Source organism: Callithrix jacchus, chromosome 13 (genome assembly GCF_049354715.1).
Source record: "Callithrix jacchus isolate 240 chromosome 13, calJac240_pri, whole genome shotgun sequence".
Lineage (NCBI taxonomy): Eukaryota > Metazoa > Chordata > Mammalia > Primates > Cebidae > Callithrix > Callithrix jacchus.
The window spans coordinates 58,348,960-58,371,511 of NC_133514.1; the positions used below are offsets into that span (position 1 = coordinate 58,348,960).

General features: G+C 42.0%; 1 protein-coding gene and 1 pseudogene across 1 annotated transcript; one reads left to right on the forward strand and one right to left on the reverse strand.

Moving 5' to 3' along the window:
• Positions 1–512: 512 nt before the first annotated feature.
• Positions 513–16,359, forward strand: LOC144579094 (urea transporter 1-like). Its single transcript, XM_078348312.1, has 6 exons — positions 513–541; positions 1,103–1,292; positions 4,668–4,796; positions 6,818–7,010; positions 15,820–15,967; positions 16,187–16,359. The coding sequence occupies exons 1-6, from the start codon at positions 514–516 to the stop codon at positions 16,357–16,359; spliced, it is 861 nt and encodes a 286-aa protein (XP_078204438.1). The 5' UTR covers position 513.
• Positions 16,360–17,846: 1,487 nt separating this feature from the next.
• LOC100407008 (KH domain-containing protein 3 pseudogene) lies at positions 17,847–18,578 on the reverse strand (annotated as a pseudogene).
• Positions 18,579–22,552: the final 3,974 nt, after the last annotated feature.

Consider the following 22,552-nt stretch of genomic DNA (forward strand, 5'->3'; position numbering starts at 1 on the left):
AGCCTGCATTGGTGAGCAGGCCCATCCATAACATGATTTCTTGATCCTTAATTGACAGCATGGAGCCTAAGCACTGGATTTAGCTCTTTCTATATGATTTGACTCATTCTGTTGACATTATTGTTTTTCAGTCTTCTCAACTAGACTGAGCTCCTTAAGTGCAGGAAATATGTGCTCAGTAAATGTTTGTTGGACCAGACACTGAACATTATGAAATTAAAGACCATAAACTTCTCATGGTAGCATTAGAGACACTGATGACAAAGGTACTGTGGGATTTGGGTTTGAACAATAAGCTCTGTGGTGGTATCTCAGGAGGAAAATGGTGCTCTCTTAAGTTCTATGGAACATAATGGTCAAGATCTTCTACTTGACCCAAGTAGAAGTATCCAGGCCCAAAGCTGGCTCATTTAGAGGGCTCTGTTTTAGGGATACTTATGAACTCTGTCCTTCCCTCAAGGAGCCAGAGGAAGAGATAGCTTCCCCAAAGCTCTTGGCTATGTCACCGGGGATATGAAAGAACTTGCCAACTGGCTTAAAGGTATTTATGCTTTCATATTTTGGAAAGACGGGAGAAGTAGCTTTGGGGGAAATGGTTTCCTGGTACTACTTATATCTTTAGTTATATTCTCCAACATTTTATAGATCTCTTTACTCACTGTTTTTCTACTTTTTATCTTTTAACCTGCAAACTTCTCCAACTTTTTTTTTTCTTATGGAGACAGTGGCCAGGGCCCAGCTCATATTAGAAGGAGGCACCTGGCTTCATCCTGTAGTTTCAGTACTTAAAAGTTAAATTTACTATTGGCAATTCATTCATTTGGCTTCAGAGTTTGTGCCTGTAAGCACGATAAATAAGTGCATTCGATGCTTTCAGGAGCTTAGATTCTAGGAGGGGCCGTGTGAGTTGAGCATATGGTAGATAGATGCAGGGATCCAGGTGCCACTAAAGGGACAAAGCATTCAGAGAGAAAGAAATAAGGAAATACCAAAAATACATTTTACTTCCAGGATATTTTGCTGATTTTGCTCAGGGTGGGCCTGTGGTTGAAGAGTGTCAGCTGGCTGCTTCCTTAGCTCTGCTTTTTCTCATCCCTTCCAGACAAACCTGTGGTGCTCCAGTTCGTCGACTGGATTCTTCGGGGCATATCCCAAGTGGTGTTTGTCAACAACTCCATCAGTGGAATCCTGATTCTGGTGGGACTTCTTGTTCGGAACCCCTGGTGGGCTCTCACTGGCTGGCTGGGAACAGTGGTCTCCACTCTGATGGCCGTCTTGCTCAGCCAGGATAGGTAGGTGTACCCTTTTCAGACTTCTCAGCTCGCTTCTAAGACACACGGGCTGACAAGTTTCTATGAACAACAGTAATAAAGCCACATCCTTCCCAGGAGAAACAACCTGTAGTCCACAGAACTCTTTATATTCGCCTTTAGTCAGAGGTCAGAGAATCAGTTACAGTCTCTTACTTTTGATATCTGAATAAGTGGCTGGTCTAAATAATGCCAGATTCTTATAGCATTACGTGCTAACCAGAACTAAACTACAAGTAATTCCCTGGAGAGGTTCTGAAGGCATCTTCTTTAATGATTGATAAAATTATTTGTCATTAGCATTCTATTCGAGCAAAAGTGCATACGAGTTCAGGAAAAGTTTTAGTGGCTTAATAACCCCCAGTATAGCTTGTTGCCATGATGAGTTTGGCAAACTCATTCTTCATAGACAATGCAAAGGGCAGATCAGCTCCTGGAGAAAAGAATAACTATAAATTCCAAGTTAGTAGATTCTGACTTAAGAAGCCTCAGCAAGTCTTCTGATACATGCATTAGATTAAAAATAGCATGTACGTTATAAATTGATCTGTCATTGAAGAAGTGATGAGCTGACTCTCACCAGGACAGTAGACAGAGCCTCACTAGCCAGTTCCTTCAGGGAGGGAACCAGTATTCCAAGTGTCTGGGATTAATGCATAATCCCCAGTGTGGTCATTACACAACTAAGCTCTTGTAACACTGCTGCAAATTGCCTGAAGAGGTCCATGGGGAGATACTTAGCAACTGTTTCACTTTTTCATCAATTTCAAGAAGGCTGATTTGCTCTCTGTAGAAGGGAATTGTATAGCTTAGGTTAACTCTGTTCCAATGCAGGCCAAAAAAAGGTCTTCTCAGTTTGGGGATGGAATCTAGATTTGCGCCATATTGAATATTCCTTTCTTGTTTTGCTCTGATGAAACATGATCAACTATTTTTTGTCAGATATTACTTAGAAGACAAGTCATATGTATATGTGTTAGTTTCAAATGTTTTACTTTCCTTGGTCTGAAAAGATGCATTAAAATGGCAATCCTCTGTTGTAAGTAAATATATGTCTTGCTGTGGCTTTAACTATGGCATTCTACAACTTATAGATATTGCCATTAATTTTCCACTCATCAGATTCAAGCATTAACATCTCCAAGTCAACTGCTGAGAGGACAAGTCTGCATAGCTCTCCATTGTCATCATGTGTAGTCCCAATTTCCGGGTTGCATCATTGCAAATTGCATCACCTCCAATATGCCCTCAAGGATTATTTAAGGGAGACAAAGAACTTTTGAACAGGGAGTCCCACCTCTAATGTTCATCCAGGTTAATGTATGTGACATCATCTTGCCTGCTTGCAACCGTGCCTCCCGGCCCAGTTAGAAACAAGCCAAGCAGCAGCTGTCACACTATCCTGTACCAGCCCCTGCAGTGTGGCTCACTGATTGTAGCAACTCCTGCTCAAGCCCATCATTAGACCTCACCCACTCACTTCACCATTCTTTACTCCCCCGTCCCCATACAGACATCACCCTTGAGTGCCAGGCCCTTGGGAAGTGGATCCTGTGCCAGACGTTGTCAACTCTCAGAGCTATGGTGGACCTGGCTTGTCAGTGTTAGAGCTTAGTCTATGGAAATTCTTCCATTTCTCACTAGGGGGCTTCTACTTATCAATTATGAAACCAGGACCATTTTGGTCAGAGTAGAATGCTGATACACTGTTGGTAGAAATGTAAATTAGCTCAGCCCCTGTGGAAAGCAGTTTGGAGATTTCTCAAAGTACTAAAATAGAATTACTATTTGACCCAGCAATCCTATTACTGGAAATATACCCAAAGGAAAGGAAATTGTTCTACCCAAAAGACACCTGCACTCACATGTTCAATTCAACACTGTTCACAATAGCAAACACATGGAATCAATCTAAGTGCCCATCAACAGTGGAGCAGATAAAGAATATATGGTACATATACACCATGAACTACTATATAGCCATAAAAAAGATTGAAATCATGTCCTTTGCAGCAACATGGATGCATCTGGAGGCCGTTATCCTAAGTGAATTAATATAGTAACAGAAAATCAAATACCGCATGTTTTCACTTATAAGTGGGAGCTAAACATTGAGTAAACATGGACACAAAGATGGAAATAGTAGACATCTGGGACTTCAAAAGAGGAGAGGAAGGGAAACAAGGGTTGAAAAGCTACCTATCGGGTACTATGTTCAACATTTGGGTGAAGGGTTCAATAGAAGCCCAAACCTCAGTCAGCATCATGCAATATGTCCATGTAACAAATCTGCACACGCACCCCCTCAATCTAAAAAAGCAGCAGCAGAAGGAGGAGGAGTAGAAGAAGGAGAAGACAGGGAAGAAGTGAGATTGAATACTAAGCAAAAAGCAACCTCAGAAAGAAATAGACGCTCAACATGCACATAATTAAACGGGGTACTTCTCCAAGTAAGAGAAAAGCAATTGTTTTCTTTGTAATAACTTGGAAATGTACATGTGGAGATAACAAAATAGAAGCATAAGAACACAAAAATGTATGCTAAGTTGGAAGATGAATGTTTATAAGATCAAAGGTACTATGAAAGTGAATTTACATTTCAGGAATCTTGTATCTCTCACCAAGAAATCAAACTTAGGAAACAGTTTCGTAGCTAAAGGTGCTATTCAAGTCAGAGGCTCTTGATTTAAAACAAAGAATAACTTTCCAAAGGAAAGGCTAAAAGGAAACAGAGCAGATTGCCTTGCTAAGCCACTGTAGACCTGTCTTTAGCCGTGACACCTGTGGAGGGAGTCATTCTATCTCAGGGGTCCCCCAACCCCTGGGCTGGAGATGGGTACTAGTCTGTGGCCTGCTGTGAACCAGGCCACACAGCAGGAGGTGAGCGGTGGGCAGGTGAGCATTACCGCCTGGGCTTCACCTCCTGTCACATCAGCAGCGGCATTAGATTCTCTTAGGAGCACAAACCCTATTGTGAACGGCACATGCAAGGGATCTAGATTGAATGCTCCTTGTGAGAATCTAACAATTGCCTGATGATCTGAGGTGGAACAGTTTCATCCCGAAATCATCCCCATTCCCCATGCATGGAAAATTGTCTTCCATGAAACCTGTCCCTGGTTCCAAAAAGGTTGGGGACCACAGATCTAAATGCACATTTATATTTTTATCTATGTATATTTCATTTCATGTCTTTATTAGTATTTATAAAATACTTATATAGATTTTGAAATACATTTCAAAATATAAGCTCATTTTTTAATATGATTATGATCTGGAAGTTACTAGTGTTATTTATGTGCAAGTGCAACCAAAGCCCACCCAGAAAATGTCCATGCTGTGTCTCTTGCCCCGCAGGTCATCAATAGCGTCTGGGCTCTATGGCTACAATGCTACCCTGGTGGGAATACTCATGGCTGTCTTTTCAGACAAGGGAGACTATTTCTGGTGGTTGTTATTCCCTGTATGTGCTATGTCCATGACTTGGTAAGTTACAACTGGTTTTCAAAATGCCTTTTTAAAAAATAATATGGCAGGAGGGGGAATGGGCATTATTTTCATATGGGCATAGAGTTTCAGTTTTGCAAGATGAAAAATTTTCTGTGAATTGATAGTGGTGATGGTTGTACAACAATGTGATTATTCCTCATGTCACTGAACTGCACAATTAAAATGGTTAACCAGGTGCAGTGGCTCTCGCTTGTAGTTCAAACTACTCAGAAGGCCGAGGGGGAAGGATCACTCGAGCCCAGGAGTTAGGGGCTGCAGTAAGCTATGATTGCATCACTGCACTCCAGTTTCCAGAGCCTCCTTGCTTGGTCGGAATGAACAGAAGAAAGAGAAGAAGGAGGAGGAGGAGGGAGAGGGAAGGGAAGAGGAGAAGCAGGAGGGGGAAAGAGGAGGGAAAATGGCTAAAATGGTAAATTTAAAATTGGATTCCTTTAGATTCTGTTGGCAACAAAAACAACCATTTTATAAGATGTATATTTCCTTACAACCAGTTATTTGGCCTTTTGTCTGATCTGGCTACACATCCACCAATACCTCTCAACCAGAGGTTCTCAACCCTGGCTGCACATTGACACTTCTGTGGGGAGCAGAAACCGTGCTGCAGTGAACATACGAGTGCAGGTGTCTTTTTGGTAGAAACACACTGATGCACGTGGCCCCTCACACACCTAACTCCTCCCTCCCAAGACTCTGCTGTCATTTGTCTGCATTAGCACCTGGGCATTGGGAGTTTCTAAAGCTTCCCAGGTGACGCTACAGTATAGCCTAAGTTCACACCCACTACCTTCATCATTGCTTCTCAAACTTGAGCACTATCAGAATCACCTGCAGTGGTTGTTAAAACACAGGCACCTGCTCCCCATCCCCAGGGTTTCTGATTTAGTCTGTCTGGGGTGGGGACTGATCATTTGCATTTCTAACACATTGCCAGGTGATGCTGGGAGAACCACTGTGCCTACGTGAATTCTCCTTACCCACCTGCCCCCAAGCACTCCCTTAGAAAATTTTTTTCTATGGAATTTAATTCATTTTTTTCAAACTCGAATCCTTCAAACTAGTTTTTATGTTGATATTGTCTTAAATCCTTTTTCTGGAAACACAGATTTCCTTCTTTCTATATTGCAATTAAATATAAAATACTAATATGCACATAAATGAGAAGCACAGCCTGCTGTGGGCAGTGTCTGCAGAAGGGCCACTCACCCTTACTGCACCCACAGGTGTGTGGATGAGGACCTACCTATAGAGCCAACCTCCTCAGGAGGTAATTTGGGACCTGCTCTGAAGAATAGGTTCATGGGAAGGAGGCCTCACCTGCAAATGCTCACCACACTCCCTTCCACAATCCAGGAAAATGGGAGTTCTGGTCTTTAAGCGATGGCTCCTTGATTGGGCCAACAAATGAGAGCCTATAGGGACCTGGGGACCATGCAGCCCAGCACCCCAGTTTACAGGCTCGGAGACTGAGGAGATGCACCTTGCCCAGGTCATGCAATTTATCAACAGCTCAAGGATGCACACTCTGAGATCTTTTTCCTCATTCACACTACCTGCATCCTTGAACAATTGTTTCTCTTTTCCAAAGATAGATACATGAAAGAAATGAGATATGCCAAATTCAGGATTGCGGTTGCCCCTAGTGGGCAGGGAGGGACATAAGAGTAAGAGGAGGTACAAAGTGGACTTTAACTATGTAGACAATATTTTATTTTGTATGTAATAAGTACTTCAAAATTATTTTTAAAATCTCAATATATAGCTCACTCTGAGCAACTCCAAGTAGAATTTTTCAAAAGCCAAATAAGCTGAGAGGTGAGTTTTTACTTTATGCAATATTTACTGTCTCAATAATAGGATTTATCCCAAGTTTTCTTTCTGTGGCAAATTTACCAACACAACCTGTGAGGGACCTATTGGCAGGTGAAACAAAGTCCCTCTGGAGTATAGCGATTCCATGGTTTGTCACATGCCCATGTTCTGCTCTGTTCTTTTTTTAGCCCAATTTCCGCAAGTGCATTGAATTCCGTGCTCAGCAGATGGGACCTCCCTGTCTTCACCCTCCCTTTCAATATGGCATTGTCAATGTACCTTTCAGCCACAGGATATTTCAATCCATTCTTTCCAGGCAAATTGGTCACACCTGTAACTTCACCGCCAACTATCTCCTGGTCTGATCTAAGTGCCCTGGAGGTAAGAGACACTGGCTTCTCACATTCTCCCTGGCTCTCCAAGATAGATAATGGCCTCCTAGTCAATTGTCCATGGATGTCAGAGTCTCCTAGATGCTCAGAACTTTGGTGGCCTTTCTGCCTTCATCTTGCCATTTAAGGCATTTGTTCTACTCCAGAGCATTAAGATCTAAGGGCTTTTTAAAATTACTACTTAGTCAAGCTAATTTTTCTGCCTTTTACTCTAAACATCTACAGTGCTAACCCCAGAGTGTAGTTCCACTGGGAGTCACTCTATCGTAAGCTTGGGGGTGAGGTTATGGGAGCCAGCCCTTAGGGCATGTGGCCTCCAGCCTGGTTTTAAATCTTCCACAATCTACATCCTCCAATCAAAAAACTGGATGCTTACTGTTAGAGCTCATGACAGCACCTCACTATTCTGCTTTTCCTTATGTCATAGCCCATAGAACATGTAGAATAATTTAGGGTTCACAAGCTTTGTTAGGCATCAAAATCACCTGGGCAATTTTTTTTTAAATACCAAACAGGCTTCATCTCAGTTCATCTCAGACACTCTAAGTCATAATCTCTAAGGGTGGGGCCTGGAAACTGTTTTAAGAAACTCCCCAAATTGTGATGCAGGCCAGAGTTTGAGAACCGCTGTATAAAGGGATGCATCCTATGCATCTCTTTAAAGATGGCCATAGGGGGGAGGACTCAAGATGGCGCTGTGAGAACAACCCAGGATTGGAGCTCTCGTTGAATCCGCAAAGAGGTGAGTCCGAGCTGCATTTCCAGACTGATCTTTGTTGCCCACAGAACAGGGAAACTCCCAAGTATAGAAAAGACACGGGACACCAGGCAGTAAGTCTGCCTGGTGAAGCTGGCAGCCGGGGCGGTGGCGGCCAGCCCTACCCAGCAATCCCCACAGGGCGCGCTTGTCCGGGTGCCCTGTTGAACTGGCAACCTGAGACTTGAGAGGGCTGGACTTGAGACTGAATGAGACTTGGACAGTAGGCCAGCCCAGGGGATTGCAGGGACAGAGTGTTCGGGATACCCAGTGGGACGAACAAAACTGTGATTTCAAACTATCCCAAGCAGACGGTCCGAGATGCTCTGTGGGGGAGGGGCATCCACCACTACCGAGGCAACCCGTCCCTACTGAGATACACGCCCACTGCTGATGCAGCCTGCCGTTGCCAAGGCAACACACTACAACGAAGAGACTCCGCCGCAGGGCATGGCGGAGACCACAGCAGAGCCTGCAGGAACAGGGTGAATCACACAACAGCAGGGCGGAGACTTGGCAGGCAAACAGTGGCTAGTCTGCCTCCTAGCTGGGCAGGACACCTCAAAGGACATCGAAAAATAAAGCCCGAACCCCCCAACACAGAGCATTTGAGAAAAAAAGGGTTTTTTTAATGAGCTCTGTTGCAGCAGAATCAAACATAGCAGCCTAACAGCCCTGAATGAACAACAGAGCTCACAGCTCAGAAATTGAGCTCCTAAAAAGAACAGACTGTCTCCTCAAGCAGCTCCCTGACCCCTCTATATCCAAAAGACTGACATTTGGCAGGCATCATCCTGGGACAAAGATAGCAGAAAAAGAAACAGGTAGCATCCCTAGCTGTGCCACAGCCGCTAGAGGTGCACCCCAGACAAGCAGGGCCCAGAGTGGACCTCAGCAGTCGTAAACTGAAGGGGCTAGGATGGTAGAAGGAAAACCAAGTAACAGAAATACTTCATCATCAACAATCTGGGTGTCCACTCAGAGACCCAATCGAAAAGTCAGCAACTACGCAGACGACAAGCGGATAAACCCACAAAGATGGGAAAAAACCAGCGAAAAAAGGAGGAAAACACCCGAAACCAGAACACCTTGCCTTCGAGAAAGGACCAAAACTCCTCACCAGCAAGGGAACAAAGCTGGACGGAGAATGACTGTGATGAAATGACAGAATTAGACTTCAGAAGGTGGATAATGAGAAACTTTTGTGAGCTAAAAGAACATGTATTAAATCAATGCAAAGAAACTAAGGAACTTAAAAAAAGATATGAGGAAATGATAACAAGAATGGATAACTTAGAGAGGAATATGAATGAATTAAAGGAGCTGAAAAACACAATACGAGAACTTCGCAAAGCATGCACAAGTTTCAATAGCCGAATTGACCAAGCAGAAGAAAGAATATCTGAAGTCGAAGACCGACTCAATGAAATTAAATGAGAAACCAAGATTAGAGAAAAAAAGTGAAAAAAGGAATGAACAAAGTCTCCAAGAAATGTGGGACTATGTGAAAAGACCTAACCTACGTTTGATAGGTGTACCAGAAGGGGCCAAAGAGAATGAATCCAAGCTGGAAAATACTCTTCAGGACATCATCCAGGAAAATTTCCCCCACCTAGCAAGACAGGCCAACACTCAAATGCAGGAAATACAGAGAACACCACAAAGATATTCTGCAAGAAGAGCAACCCCAAGGCACATAATCGTCAGATTCAACAGGGTTGAAATAAAGGAGAGAATACTAAGGGCAGCCAGAGAGAAAGGTCGAGTTACCCACAAAGGGAAGCCCATCAGACTCACAGCAGGTCTCTCAGCAGAAACACTACAAGCCAGAAGAGAGTGGGGGCCAATATTCAACATTCTTAAAGAAAAGAACTTTCAACTCAGAATTTCATATCCAGCCAAACTGAGCTTCAGAAGTGAAGAAAAAATAAAATCCTTTGCGAACAAGCAAGTACTCAGAGATTTTGTCACCACCAGGCCTGCTTTACAAGAGCTCCTAAAAGAGGCACTACGCATAGAAAGGAACAACCAGTACCAGCCATTGCAAAATCACACTAAATGCTAAAGAGCATCAACATAATGAAGAATCTACAACAACTAACAGGCAAAAGAGCCACTTAGCATCAAAATGGCAGTATCAAATTCACACATAACAATATTAACCCTAAATGTAAATGGACTAAATGCACCAATCAAAAGACATAGACTAGCAAACTGGATAAAAGTCCAAAACCCATCAGGTGTGCTGTATCCAGTAAACCCATCTCACATGCAAGTATACACAAAGGCTCAAAATAAAGGAATGGAGGAAGATTTACCAAGCAAATCGAGAGCAAAAAAAAAGCAGGAGTTGCAATTCTCATCTCTGATAAAATAGACTTTAAAGCAACAAAGATCAAAAGAGACAAAGAAGGCCATTACATACTGGTAAAAGGATCGATAAAACAAGAAGAGGTAACGATCCTAAACATATATGGACCCAATGCAGGAGCACCCAGATACATAAGGCAAGTTCTTAATGACTTACAAAGAGACTTAGACTCCCACACAATAATAGTGGGAGACTTTAACACTCCACTGTCAATATTAGACAGATCAACCAGACAGAAAATCAACAAGGATATCCAGGGCTTGAACACAGACCTGGAGCAAGCAAACCTGATAGACATTTACAGAACTCTCCACCACAAATCCACAGAACATACATTCTTCTCAGCACCACATCACACCTACTCTAAAATTGACCACATAATTGGAAGTAAAGCACGGCTCAACAAATGCAAAACAACTGAAATCATAACAAACAGCCTCTCAGACCATAGTGCAATCAAGTTAGAACTCAGAATACAGAAACCAACCCAGAACGACACAGCTTCATGGAAACTGAACAACTGGCTCTTGAATGTTGACTGGGTAAACAATGAAATGAAGGCAGAAATAAAGAAGTTCTTCTAAACCAATGAGAACGAAGACACAACATGCCAGAATCTCTGGGACACATTTAAAGCAGTCTCTAGAGGAAAGTATATAGCAATAAGTGCCCATATGAGGAGAATGGAGAGATCCAAAATTGACACCCTATCGTCAAAAATGAAAGAGCAAGAGGAGCAAGATCAAAAAACCTCAAAACCCAGCAGAAGACAAGAAATAACTAAGATCAGAGCTGAACTGAAGGAGATTGAGACACGAAAAACCTTTCAAAAAATCAATAAACACAAGAGCTGGTTTTTTTAAAAGATCAACAAAATAGACAGACCACTAGCCAGATTGATTAAAAATAAAAGAGAGAACAACCAAATAGATGCAATAAAAAATGATAAAGGGGAAATCACCACAGATTCCACAGAAATTCAAACCATCATCAGAGAATATTACAAACAACTCTATGCACATAAACTAGTAAACATGGAAGAAATGGATAAATTCCTGGACTCCTGCATCCTCCCAAGCCTAAACCAGAAGAAAGCTGAAACTATGAATAGACCAATAACAAGGTCAGAAGTCGAGGCAGCAATTAAGAGCCTACCACACAAAAAAAGCCCAGGTCCAGACGGGTTCACAGCCGAATTCTACCAGATACACAAAGAGGAGCTGGTACCATTCCTTCTAAAACTATTTCAAACAATCCAAAAAGAGGGAATCCTTCCCAAATCATTTTATGAGACCAACATCATTCTGATACCAAAATCCGGCAGAGACCCAACAAGAAAAGAAAACTTCAGGCCAATATCCATGATGAACATAGATGCAAAAATCTTCAATAAAATATTGGCAAGCCAAATGCAACAGCAAATCAAAAACTTATTCACCATGATCAAGTAGGATTCATCCCGGGGATGCAAGGCTGGTTCAACATACGCAAGTCTATAAACGTAATTCACCACATAAACAGAACCAAAAACAAAAACCACATGATTATCTCAATTGACGCAGAGAAGGCATTTGACAAAATTCAACAGCCCTTTATGCTAAAAACCCTCAATAAACTCGGTATCGATGGAACGTATCTCAAAGTAATAAAAGCTATTTATGACAAACCAACAGCCAATATCATACTGAATGGGCAAAAACTGGAAGCATTCCCTTTGAAATCTGGCACTAGACAAGGATGCCCTCTTTCACCACTCCTATTCAATATAGTCCTGGAAGTTCTAGCCAGAGCAATCAGGCAAGAAAAAGAAATAAAGGGTATTCAAATAGGAAAGGAGGAAGCCAAATTGTCTCTATTTGCAGACGACATGATAGTATACCTAGAAGACCCCATCACCTCAGCCCAAAAACTCCTGAAACTGATAAGCAACTTCAGCAAAGTCTCAGGATATAAAATCAATGTGCAAAAATCACAAGCATTCCTCTACACCAATAACAGACTTAAAGAAAGCCAAATCAAGAACGAACTGCCATTCGCAATTGCTACAAAAAGAATAAAATACCTTGGAATACAACTCACAAGGAACGTAAGGGACCTCTTCAAGGAGAACTACAAACCACTGCTCAACGAAATCAGAGAGGACACAAACAGATGGAGAAACATTCTATGTTCATGGTTAGGAAGAATTAACATCGTGAAAATGGCTATACTGCCCAAAGTAATTTACAGAATCAATGCTATCCCCATCAAGCTACCATTGACTTTCTTCACAGAACTGGCAAAAACCACCACGAACTTCATATGGAACTAAAAGAGAGCCCGCATAGCCAAGTCAATTCTAAGCAAAAAGAACACAGCGGGGGGCATCACACTACCGGATTTCAAACTATACTACAAGGCTACAGTAATCAAAACAGCATGGTACTGGTACCAAAACAGAGATATAGATCAATGGAACAAAACAGAGGCACCGGAGGCAACACAACATATCTACAAGTATACAATCTTTGATAAACCTGACAAAAACAAGCAAGGGGGAAAGGATTCCCTGTTTAACAAATGGTGTTGGGAAAACTGGCTAGCCATGTGCAGAAAGCAGAAACTGGACCCCTTCCTGACACCTTACACTAAAATTAACTCCAGATGGATTAAAGACTTAAACATAAGACTTTGCACCATAAAAACCCTAGAAGGAAATCTAGGCAAAACTATCCAGGACACAGGAGTAGGCAAGGACTTCATGAACAAAACACCAAAAGCATTGGCAACAAAAGCCAAAATAGACAAATGGGACCTAATGAAACTCTACAGCTTCTGCACGGCAAAAGAAACAGTCACTAGAGTGGATCAGCAACCAACAGAATGGGAAAAAATTCTTTGCAGTTTACCCATCTGACAAAGGGCTGATATCCAGAATTTACAAAGAACTCAAACGGATTTACAGGAAAAAAACAAACAAGCCCATTCAAAAGTGGGCAAAGGATATGAACAGACACTTTACGAAAGAAGACATATATGAGGCCAACAATCATATGAAAAAATGCTCATTGTCACTGGTCATCAGAAAGATGCAAATCAAAACCACATTGAGATACCATCTCACGCCAGTTAGAATGACGATCATTAAAAAATCTGGAGACAACAGATGCTGGAGAGGATGTGGAGAAAAAGGAACACTTCTACACTGTTGGTGGGAGTGTAAATTAGTTCAACCATTATGGAAGACAGTGTGGCGATTCCTCAAGGCCTTAGAAATAGAAATTCCATTTGACCCAGCAATCCCATTACTGGGTATATATCCAAAGGACTATAAATCGTTCTACTATAAGGACACATGTACACGAATGTTCATTGCAGCACTGTTTACAATAGCAAAGACCTGGAATCAACCCAAATGCCCATTGATAATAGACTAGATTGGAAAAATGTGGCACATATACACCATGGAATATTATGCAGCAATCAGAAATGATGAGTTTGAGTCATTTGTAGGGACATGGATGAATCTGGAGAACGTCATCCTCAGCAAACTGACACAAGAACAGAAAATGAAACACCGCATATTCTCACTCATAGGCAGGTGATGAAAAATGAGAACACATGGACACAGAATGGGGAGTACTAAACACTGGGGTCTATTGGGGGGGAAAGGGGAGGGCCAGTGGGAGGGGGAGGTGGGGAGGGATAGCCTGGGGAGAAATGCCAAATGTGGGTGAAGGGGAGAAGGAAAGAAAAGCACACTGCCATGTGTGTTCCTATGCAACTGTCTTGCATGCTCTGCTCATGTACCCCAAAACCTAAAATCCAATAAAAGATTAAATAAATAAATAAATATGGCCATAAAGAGATCCTGTATTTTTTAAAACCTAGTTAACCCAAATCAAATTCCAGCCCTTCCTGTTGGTGTTTAATGATTCTGCTTAAGGTTTCTGGATTGTGAAGAACAAGAGAACCCCTAAAATTAGAAGAAACCCAAAGAAACCTTACCTTTTTCAATGTGCTCTCCCACTATCAGGTTATGGAACACCCTTTTCTGTCTTCGCTGAGTGATCAAAACACATGAGAAGCTCAAGTCACCTTTTCTTTAGCTTATTGCCAGAAAATGAGAGGGAGCACCTAGAAATAATTCAGAAGGAAAATAAAAGATTCATTAGAACTACCCATGAAAAATAACGGTATAAAATAACATTAATCTATCTAGAACCGCACTAACACAGGAGCCAGCAACCCCATGTGGCTATATAAATTTAGATGTAAATTAATTAAAAATTGAGTTCCTAAACCTCTCTAGCCACATCTCAGGTGCTTGATAGCCACACATGGCTAGAACCCACTGTATTAGACATCACAGATACAGACTATTGCATCGTCTCAGAAAGTTCTCCTGCACAGTGCTGATCTGGGGCAGGGGAAGCCTTGTCCTTCTCTTCACTCTGAATGACCAGCCCATCATCAGCACCAACCCCAACCCCATAGCTACCTGAGAGAGAGTTCTGCAGTCAAGTCCAAAGGAAAAAAAAAAGCCTATGCCATCTTTGCCAAGTTTCCTGGTATAGAAATAGCAAATGTTTAGACATGAAGACCCAGCATGGGCTGGAAGAATTTGGAGTCTATCTTAGGATAGAGGCAAACTCACACTATGGTCAGTGCACCTAGCTGATGTTAGGCTCATCCTACTATAAGAAGGGAGAAGACACTTCCGCTTGTGTAAAGCTGGGGCTGCCTCTGGCAGAGTCACTGTCTCCAGAAGGTCTTTGGTGCACATACGACCTAGAAATGGCGGAGAGGGCAAGATGGAAGCTGGGGAAAACATCTTTCAGTAAATGGCCTTGCTCAAAAGGGACATGCCGTGGCTAATTATGTCTATCCTAGCCCTACCAGAAGCTCAGCTGTAAACAATGATCACCTGTTAGGTGCAGCCAAACCCTTGTTCACTCCTGAGAACTGCCACTCTATGAACAGAATAACTAAATTCAGGCCTCAGCCAGAAAGCAGAATTGCGACATTTCCATGTATTTTTGTGTTTTGAGACCTGCTTGACAGTTGTGCATAACTAGAATAAGCTAAAGATATCTTGGCTTAAATGAATACATGTTCCACTTAAAGACAGAAAAGTAAATTCACAAACTTGCTAATAATTGTTTCTAAATTGTGGATAAGATAACCCGGCTTTGGGTCTCTGGCTTTAGTGTAAGCATCCAAATTGCATGGTAATAATAAGGTCTCTATTGAACATAGGGATGTATGGATAGAATAGATTGCCCTCAGCACTGACGGACAGTTGAAAGCAAAAGAAGTATCAGCTGTGGTCCCTGCCATCCCCGGAGGGAAGCATGGCAGATCCTCACAGCCAGGACCAGTGAGTGGTATCACACTGGGAGCTTATTTGTGACCAAGGCCAAGTGTCAGTGCAAGCAGGAGAGCCAGGGGGAGCTTTGAGAAGGCATGCATGGCATGCACCAGGGAAGGGCTGGTGTGTCTCTAGGGATAGAGCTGAAGAATGGCTGGAGTTTTTCTGTAACAAAAGAGAATTTTAAAAGGCAGTAACATTGTTCTTGAAAAAGATAAGGTATGTCAGGTCTAAAATTACATTGTAGGAGTTTGTGGGTGTCCTGGGTGGTTTCTCTTCAGTTGTTTTGGTGACCTCATTTTTTAAAATTTCTTTTGCAGTTATTGAAATCTATACCAGTGGGGGTTGGTCAGATCTACAGCTGTGATAATCCATGGACAGGGGGCATTTTCCTGGGAGCCATCCTGCTCTCCTCCCCACTCATGTGCCTGCATGCTGCCATTGGATCCTTGCTGGGCATAGCAGCAGGTGAGCATAAGGGCTCTTACCAAATATCGAGCACCTCCTCCATCCCATGCAGTCTCAGGCATCTCCTGTGCTCCAGATCTTTCTTGAGGTCTTGGCTTCCTACCAACCAATGGGAGTTCTCAAGATGCTTCCTGCTAACCTCCAATCCCACCCTAAGTCTCCTTCCACAACATCCTGCCTTTAGTCCTAAACTATGACCCCTCCTGTCTTGTCTAACAGGACTCAGTCTTGCAGCCCAATTTGAGGACATCTACTTTGGACTCTGGGGTTTCAACAGCTCTCTGGCCTGCATTGCAATGGGAGGAATGTTCATGGCACTCACTTGGCAAACCCACCTCCTGGCTCTTGGCTGTGGTGAGTCTCCCGCACACCTGGGGGAGGGCTGCTCATGACTACAGGATCAAAATAAAGGAAAAGCAATAAAAATCAGGACCAGGGGTCTGGCTTGGGCCCACTTGCTGTCTAAGTGTGTGAACAGGACAAGCGACACCCCTTCTCTGAGAGCATTAAAGTTGCCTCTGCCTACCTCCCTGGTGATTGTGAAGGCAAGGGCCTGTTGAGTCATATTAACATACTAAAATATGGATGTTTGGGAGGACAGAAACGACTTGTCCTACCTTCTTCAAAATAGTTGTTTGACCCAAGAAACTAAAGGGAAATAATGCCAGCTAAATACAGAGCAACATCCCCTAGTCAATCAGGGTTGATTACATTTGGGTCTTTGAGCATCACAGTAATCCTGCCGTTCTAAAGCTTGAGAGTGCATCAGAATCACCTGAAAGACTTGTTAAAACACAAATTGCTGGCCCCCCTCACCCTGCCTCAGTCTCTGATTCAGTGTTAGAGGTAGAAGGAAAGAATTTTTTTTTTTTTCCTGAAAAAGGGTCTCATTCTATTGCCCAGGCCAGAGTGCAGTGACATGAACACAGCTCAATAGAGACAGGTCTTCCTATGTTGCCCGGGCTGGTCTTGAATTCCTGGGCTCAAGTAGTCCTCCTGCCTCCACCTCCCAAAATGCTGAGATTACAGGCGTGAGCCACCGTGCCCTCAGAATTTCCACTTCTAACAAGTTCTCAGGAGGTGCTGATGCTCTTGTTCTTGGGACCACATTTCAAGAACTGTTGTATTAATCCTTTCTGACCCCCAGTGATCTTGCCAGACTCAGCCTGTCAGAGCAAGAAGGCATTCTGGAGACTTCCACTCTATTCTTGTCACTTTACTCTTGGGGTCCTGAGGCCAGAGAAGCTAAGGGATGTGCTGCATGGCATCTGGGCAGTGAGGGGTAAATTCACACCCAGAACCGACACTTACCGTTCACCTCCAGAGTCATCTGACTGCACTCCTCTGCTTCCCATTTGTAGCATTCAGGCCTTCAAGGCAACCTCTTAGGTGAAAACAGACTGCATGTGATTTAAGTCTGAAAAGCTAATGGATGTCCCAGGTGGATTGTGAATGGAGGCTCATTCACCCATAGCCTCTGGCATCCCTAATTCAACAAAAGTATAAGCGTTTAAGATAACCTTCTAGAGTGGAGAGAATGAGAATCCCTTGGGAACAAAAAGGAAGGATAGTGGAATGTGGAGAAATTATTTCTAATCTAGTGAAAACATATGTCTATAGTAAGTTTATCACCAGAATAATCAAGGTATCTGAGCAGTTATTTTAGAATGTGGTCATTGGAACTCCAATTTATAGCCACTTGATCAGAAAGATAGGTGCCAACCTACTCCTTGTACTTGGCATATGAAAGGGGAGGCAATCCTGTGTGATTGAGCACTTTTTTTGTTGTTGAAATGTAATTCTTTATTAGAACTCATTTGTGTTTGCAACCATTCAACAGAAGGGGTAAAACAAAACAATTCACATCATCATTCCCCCACCCCCAACCCCACCTTCTGAGGCTTAAGTGTATCGAGCTTCCACTTAATCCCTGACTGGCTCTGGTTCCAGGGCCTGAAATGCCTTCATAATCTAGTAACTGGGTCCCGGGCAACCGCGTAAAACTGCTGGATCCGTGCCTTGCTGGCAGCTTCGGGAGATCGCTGGGTCCTCGACTCACCGGCAGCCTTGAGGGACTGCTGGCTCCCGGCCTCCCGCACCTCCACCGGAGAACCCTGTGTCCCGACCTCCCGGACCTCCACCGAACTCTGGGTCCCGGCTTCCCAGGCATCTATTGAAGACCGCTGGGTTTGAGCCTTCTGAGTGGCTACATCCTGGGCGAGGGCCTTTCCTGAGCCTTTCGCCTGGAGCTGGCGGTGATAGTCAGCCAAGTTCACAATCATCTTGATTGTGTCCTCCTGGTAAGAAGGCCTCCCAAATATCAAGATCTCAGCCTCGCTGCTGGGGTCCAAGTGATTCACGTGAATCAGGATTTAGGACAGACCTTGGACTTGTGGGATGCGCTCTCCGCCTCTGCAGAAGATCTTTTCCACCAGCCAAACCTTAAGGTGAACTACCTTCGGATTCTTCAGAAACTCAGAGTGGAACCAGAACTTCTTGGGGAGCTGACCGAGTACCTCGAATGACATTGCTTTTGGCTGCATCTGTTGCACGAGCGTCGGAAACCGTCTGGGAGTGTCCATGCTGCCGCCGGCCCTGCAGGAGACCAGAGCACAACCGAAAACCCAAAGGACGAGCTGGAGGTAGGCTCTGACTCTAACTCCAAGTAGATGGCATCACAGTTGAATTGACTTGTAGGATACCCAGCTGATGTCTGCTGGAGAGTTGCTTGGTGTGTGGGGAAAAACTTCTGCATATTTTGGTGACCAGAGGTGAAGTAGGCCTAATGAGATTAGGCCTGCTGGAACCCCTATTGGTATGTTTGTTTATTTTTCTCCAAAAAAAAGTGCATTTCTTTTGTCCTACATTTCCAATATGTAAAAGCTTAGGAAATATTAAAATGCAATGGGAAGATTTGGCAGATTCAGCACATGCTCGGGTGTAATTAAGATACTTTTAATTTTTGACTCATAGGTGCATTAAGAATTGAAATCCTGAATAAAAAAGGGGAAGCAATGCAAAAGCTTCCAGGAACTAGTCATGGAGTGTCAAAGAAACTCCTGGTTGAGCTCAAAGTCATTTTATATTGTAAGTATACAAAGTAATTTAGATCTTTAATATTGTTTAAAAAATATATCAACTTAAGTATCTTCATATAATTCTTGATGACCTAGCAATATGATAGGCACAGCAAATTTTATTAAAGCTGGGAATTTAAGGAATGTTATGAGCAGCTCATTTTCTGGTGGATTTTTTCTAAGGTTTTTTTTTTTTTTTTTTTGATACTTTATCTTGAATTTTTTCAAAATTTGTCAAGAGGCATTACCACTATGCATCCAAAGAATTTTTTCATGATTTAAAACTGAAACGCTGCAATAATAACTCTTCATTGCTCCTTTCTCCCTGCCCTGGTAACTACTTTTTTACTTTCTACCTCTTAATATGACTATTTTAGATACCTCATAAAAATGGAATTATATTTGTTCTTTGTATCTGACTTATTTCACTTAGCATAGTGTGTAGGTAACTGTGGGCTAAAGTAAAGATATGATACACATATGTAGAGGAATCTGCAGTAGGAATTTAGATAAGCGTATATGTATTATTACAGTTCTGGGGGTCTGTCGTCCAAAACAGGTTTCACTGGGCTAAAATTAAAGTGTCTTCAGGACTGCATTTTTTCCTGGAGGCTCTAGATGAACCTTGCCTTTTGTGCCTTTTAGAAGTTACTGTCACTGGGCTTGGTGGCACAAGCCTGTAGTCCCAGCTTCTTGGAAGGCTGAGGCAGGAGAATTGCCTGAGCCCAGGAGTTTGAGGCTGCAGTGAGCTATTATCATGCCTGGGTGATAAAGTGAGACCCTGTCTCTAAAAAATTAAATAAATAAGTTGCATAGAAGCCACTCTCATTCCTTCGTCTCCAAAGCCAGCAGTATAGCACCTTCCATAACCTTCCTCCTTCTAACACACATACATATTTTTTAATAAAATACATGTAACAAAATGTATCAAGTGGCATTACCACTATCCATCTAAATATTTTCATAATTTCAATCTGAAATTCTATAATAATAACTCTTCATCACTCCTTTCTCCGTGCCCTGGTAACTACTTTTTTACTTTCTGTCTCTGAATTTGACTATTTTAGGTACCTCATAAAAATGGAATTATATTTGTTCTTATATATATTTACCATATTTTGTTTATCCATTGTTTGATGGATACTCAGGTTGCTTAAACCTGTTGTCTATTGTGAAGAATGCTCCTGTGAACATTGGTGTATAAATAGTTCTTTGGGTCCCTGCTTTTCTTCCTTTTAGATATATTCCCAAAAGTGGACTTGCTGGATTACATAAAAATTATTTGATTTATTGAGAAACTACCATACTATTTTCCACAGTGGTTGCCCCTTTGTACATTGCCACCAGCAATGGACAAAGGTTCCAGTTTCTCCATATCACCCACATTTGTTATTTCCTGTGGGTTTTATTGTGGGGGTGGATAATAGCCATCCTAACAGATAGGAAGTGGTATCTTACTGTGTTTTTTTTAAACCTAGTTTATTGAGAGTTTTTAGCATAAAGGGCAGTTGAATTTTGTAGAAGGCCTTCTCTGTATCTGTTGAAATAATCATGTAGCTTCTGTCTTTGGTTCTGTTTATGTGATGGATTATGTTTATTGATTTGCATATGTTGAACCAGCCTTGCATCCAAGGGATGAGCCAACTTTATCATGATGGATAAGCTTTTTGATGTGCTGTGGGATTCGGTTTGCCAGTATTTTATTGAGGATTTTCTCATCAGTGTTCATCAGGGATATGATATTTTCTTTTGTAGTTGTGTCTCTGCCAGGTTTTGGTATCAGGATGATGCTGGCCTCATAAAATGAGTTAGGGAGGATTCCCTCTTTTTGTATTGTTTGGAATAGTTTCAGAAGGAATGCTACCAGCTCCTCTTTGTACCTCTGGTAGAATTCAGCTGTGAACCCCTCTCGTCCTGGACTTTCTTTGGTTGGTAGGCTTTTAATTGCTGCCTCGATTTTAGACCTTGTTATTGGTCTATTTAGGGATTTGACTTCTTCCTGGTTTAGTCTTGGGAGGGTGTATGTGTGTCCAGGAATGTATCCATTTCCTCTAGATTTACTGGTTTATTTGCACAGAGGTATTAACAGTATCCTCTGATGGTAGTTTATATTTCTGTGGGATCAGTGGTGATATTCCCTTTATCATTTTTTATTGCATCTATTTGATTCTTCTCTTTTTTCTTCTTTATTAGTCTGGCTAACAGTCTATCTATTCTGTTGATCTTTTCAAAAAACCAGCTCCTGGATTTATTGATTTTTTGAAGGGTTTTTTTGTGTCTCTATCTCCTTCAGTTCTGCTCTGATCTAAGTTATTTTTTGTCTTCTGCTAGCTTTTGAGTTTGTTTATTCTTGCTTCTCTAGTTCTTTCCATCATGATGTTAGGGTGTCAATTTTAGATCTTTCCTCCTTTTTCTTGTGGGCATTTAGTGCTGTAAATTTCCCTCTAGACACTGCTTTAAATGTGTCCCAGAGATTCTAGTATGTTATGTCTTTGTTCTCATTGGTTTCAAGGAACATCTTTATTTCTGCCTTCATTTCATTATTTATCCAGTAGTCATACAGGAGCAGGTTGTTCAGTTACCATGTAGTTGTGCTGTTTTGAGTGAGTTTCTTAATCCTGAATTCTTATTTGATTGCCCTGTGGTCTGAGAGACTGTTATGATTTCCATTCTTTTGCATTTGCTGAGGAGTGTTTTACTTGTAATTATGTGGTCAGTTTTAGAATAAGTGGGATGTAGTGCTGAGAAGAATGTATATTTTGTTGATTTTGGCTGGAGAGTCTATTAGGTCTGCTTGGTTTAGATCTGAGTTCAAGTCCTAGATATCCTTATTAATTTTCTGTCTTGTTGATCTGTTGAATATTGACAGTGGAGTGTTAAAGTCTTCCACTGTTATTGTGTGGGCATCTAAGTTTCTTTGTAGGTCTCTAATAACGTGCCTTATGAATCTGGGTGCTCCTGTATTGGGTGCATATACATTTAAGATAGCTCTTTTTGTTGCATTAATCCCTTTACCATTATGTAATGCCCTTCTTTATCTCTTTTGATCTTTGTTGGTTTAAAGACAGTTTTATCAGAGACTGGGATTGTACTCCCTGCTTTCTTTTGCTCTCCATTTGCTTGGTAAATATTTCTTCATCCCTTTATTTTGAGCCTATGTGTGTCTTTGCACGTAAGATGATCTCATTCTCCTGAATACAGCACACCGATCTGTCTTGACTCTTTATTCAATTTGCCAGTCTGTGTCTTTTAATTGGGGTATTTAGCCCATTTACATTTAAGGTTAATATTATTATGTGTGAATTTGATCCTGCCATTATGATGCTAGCTGGTTATTTTGCCTGCTAGTTGATGCAGTTTCTTCATAGTGTCAATGGTCTTTACAATTTGGTATGTTTTTGCAGTGGCTGGTACTGGTTGTTCCTTTCCACATTTAGTGCTTCCTTTGGGAGCTCTTTTAAGGCAGGCCTGGTAGTGAAAAAATCTCTCAGCAGTTGCTTGTTCATAA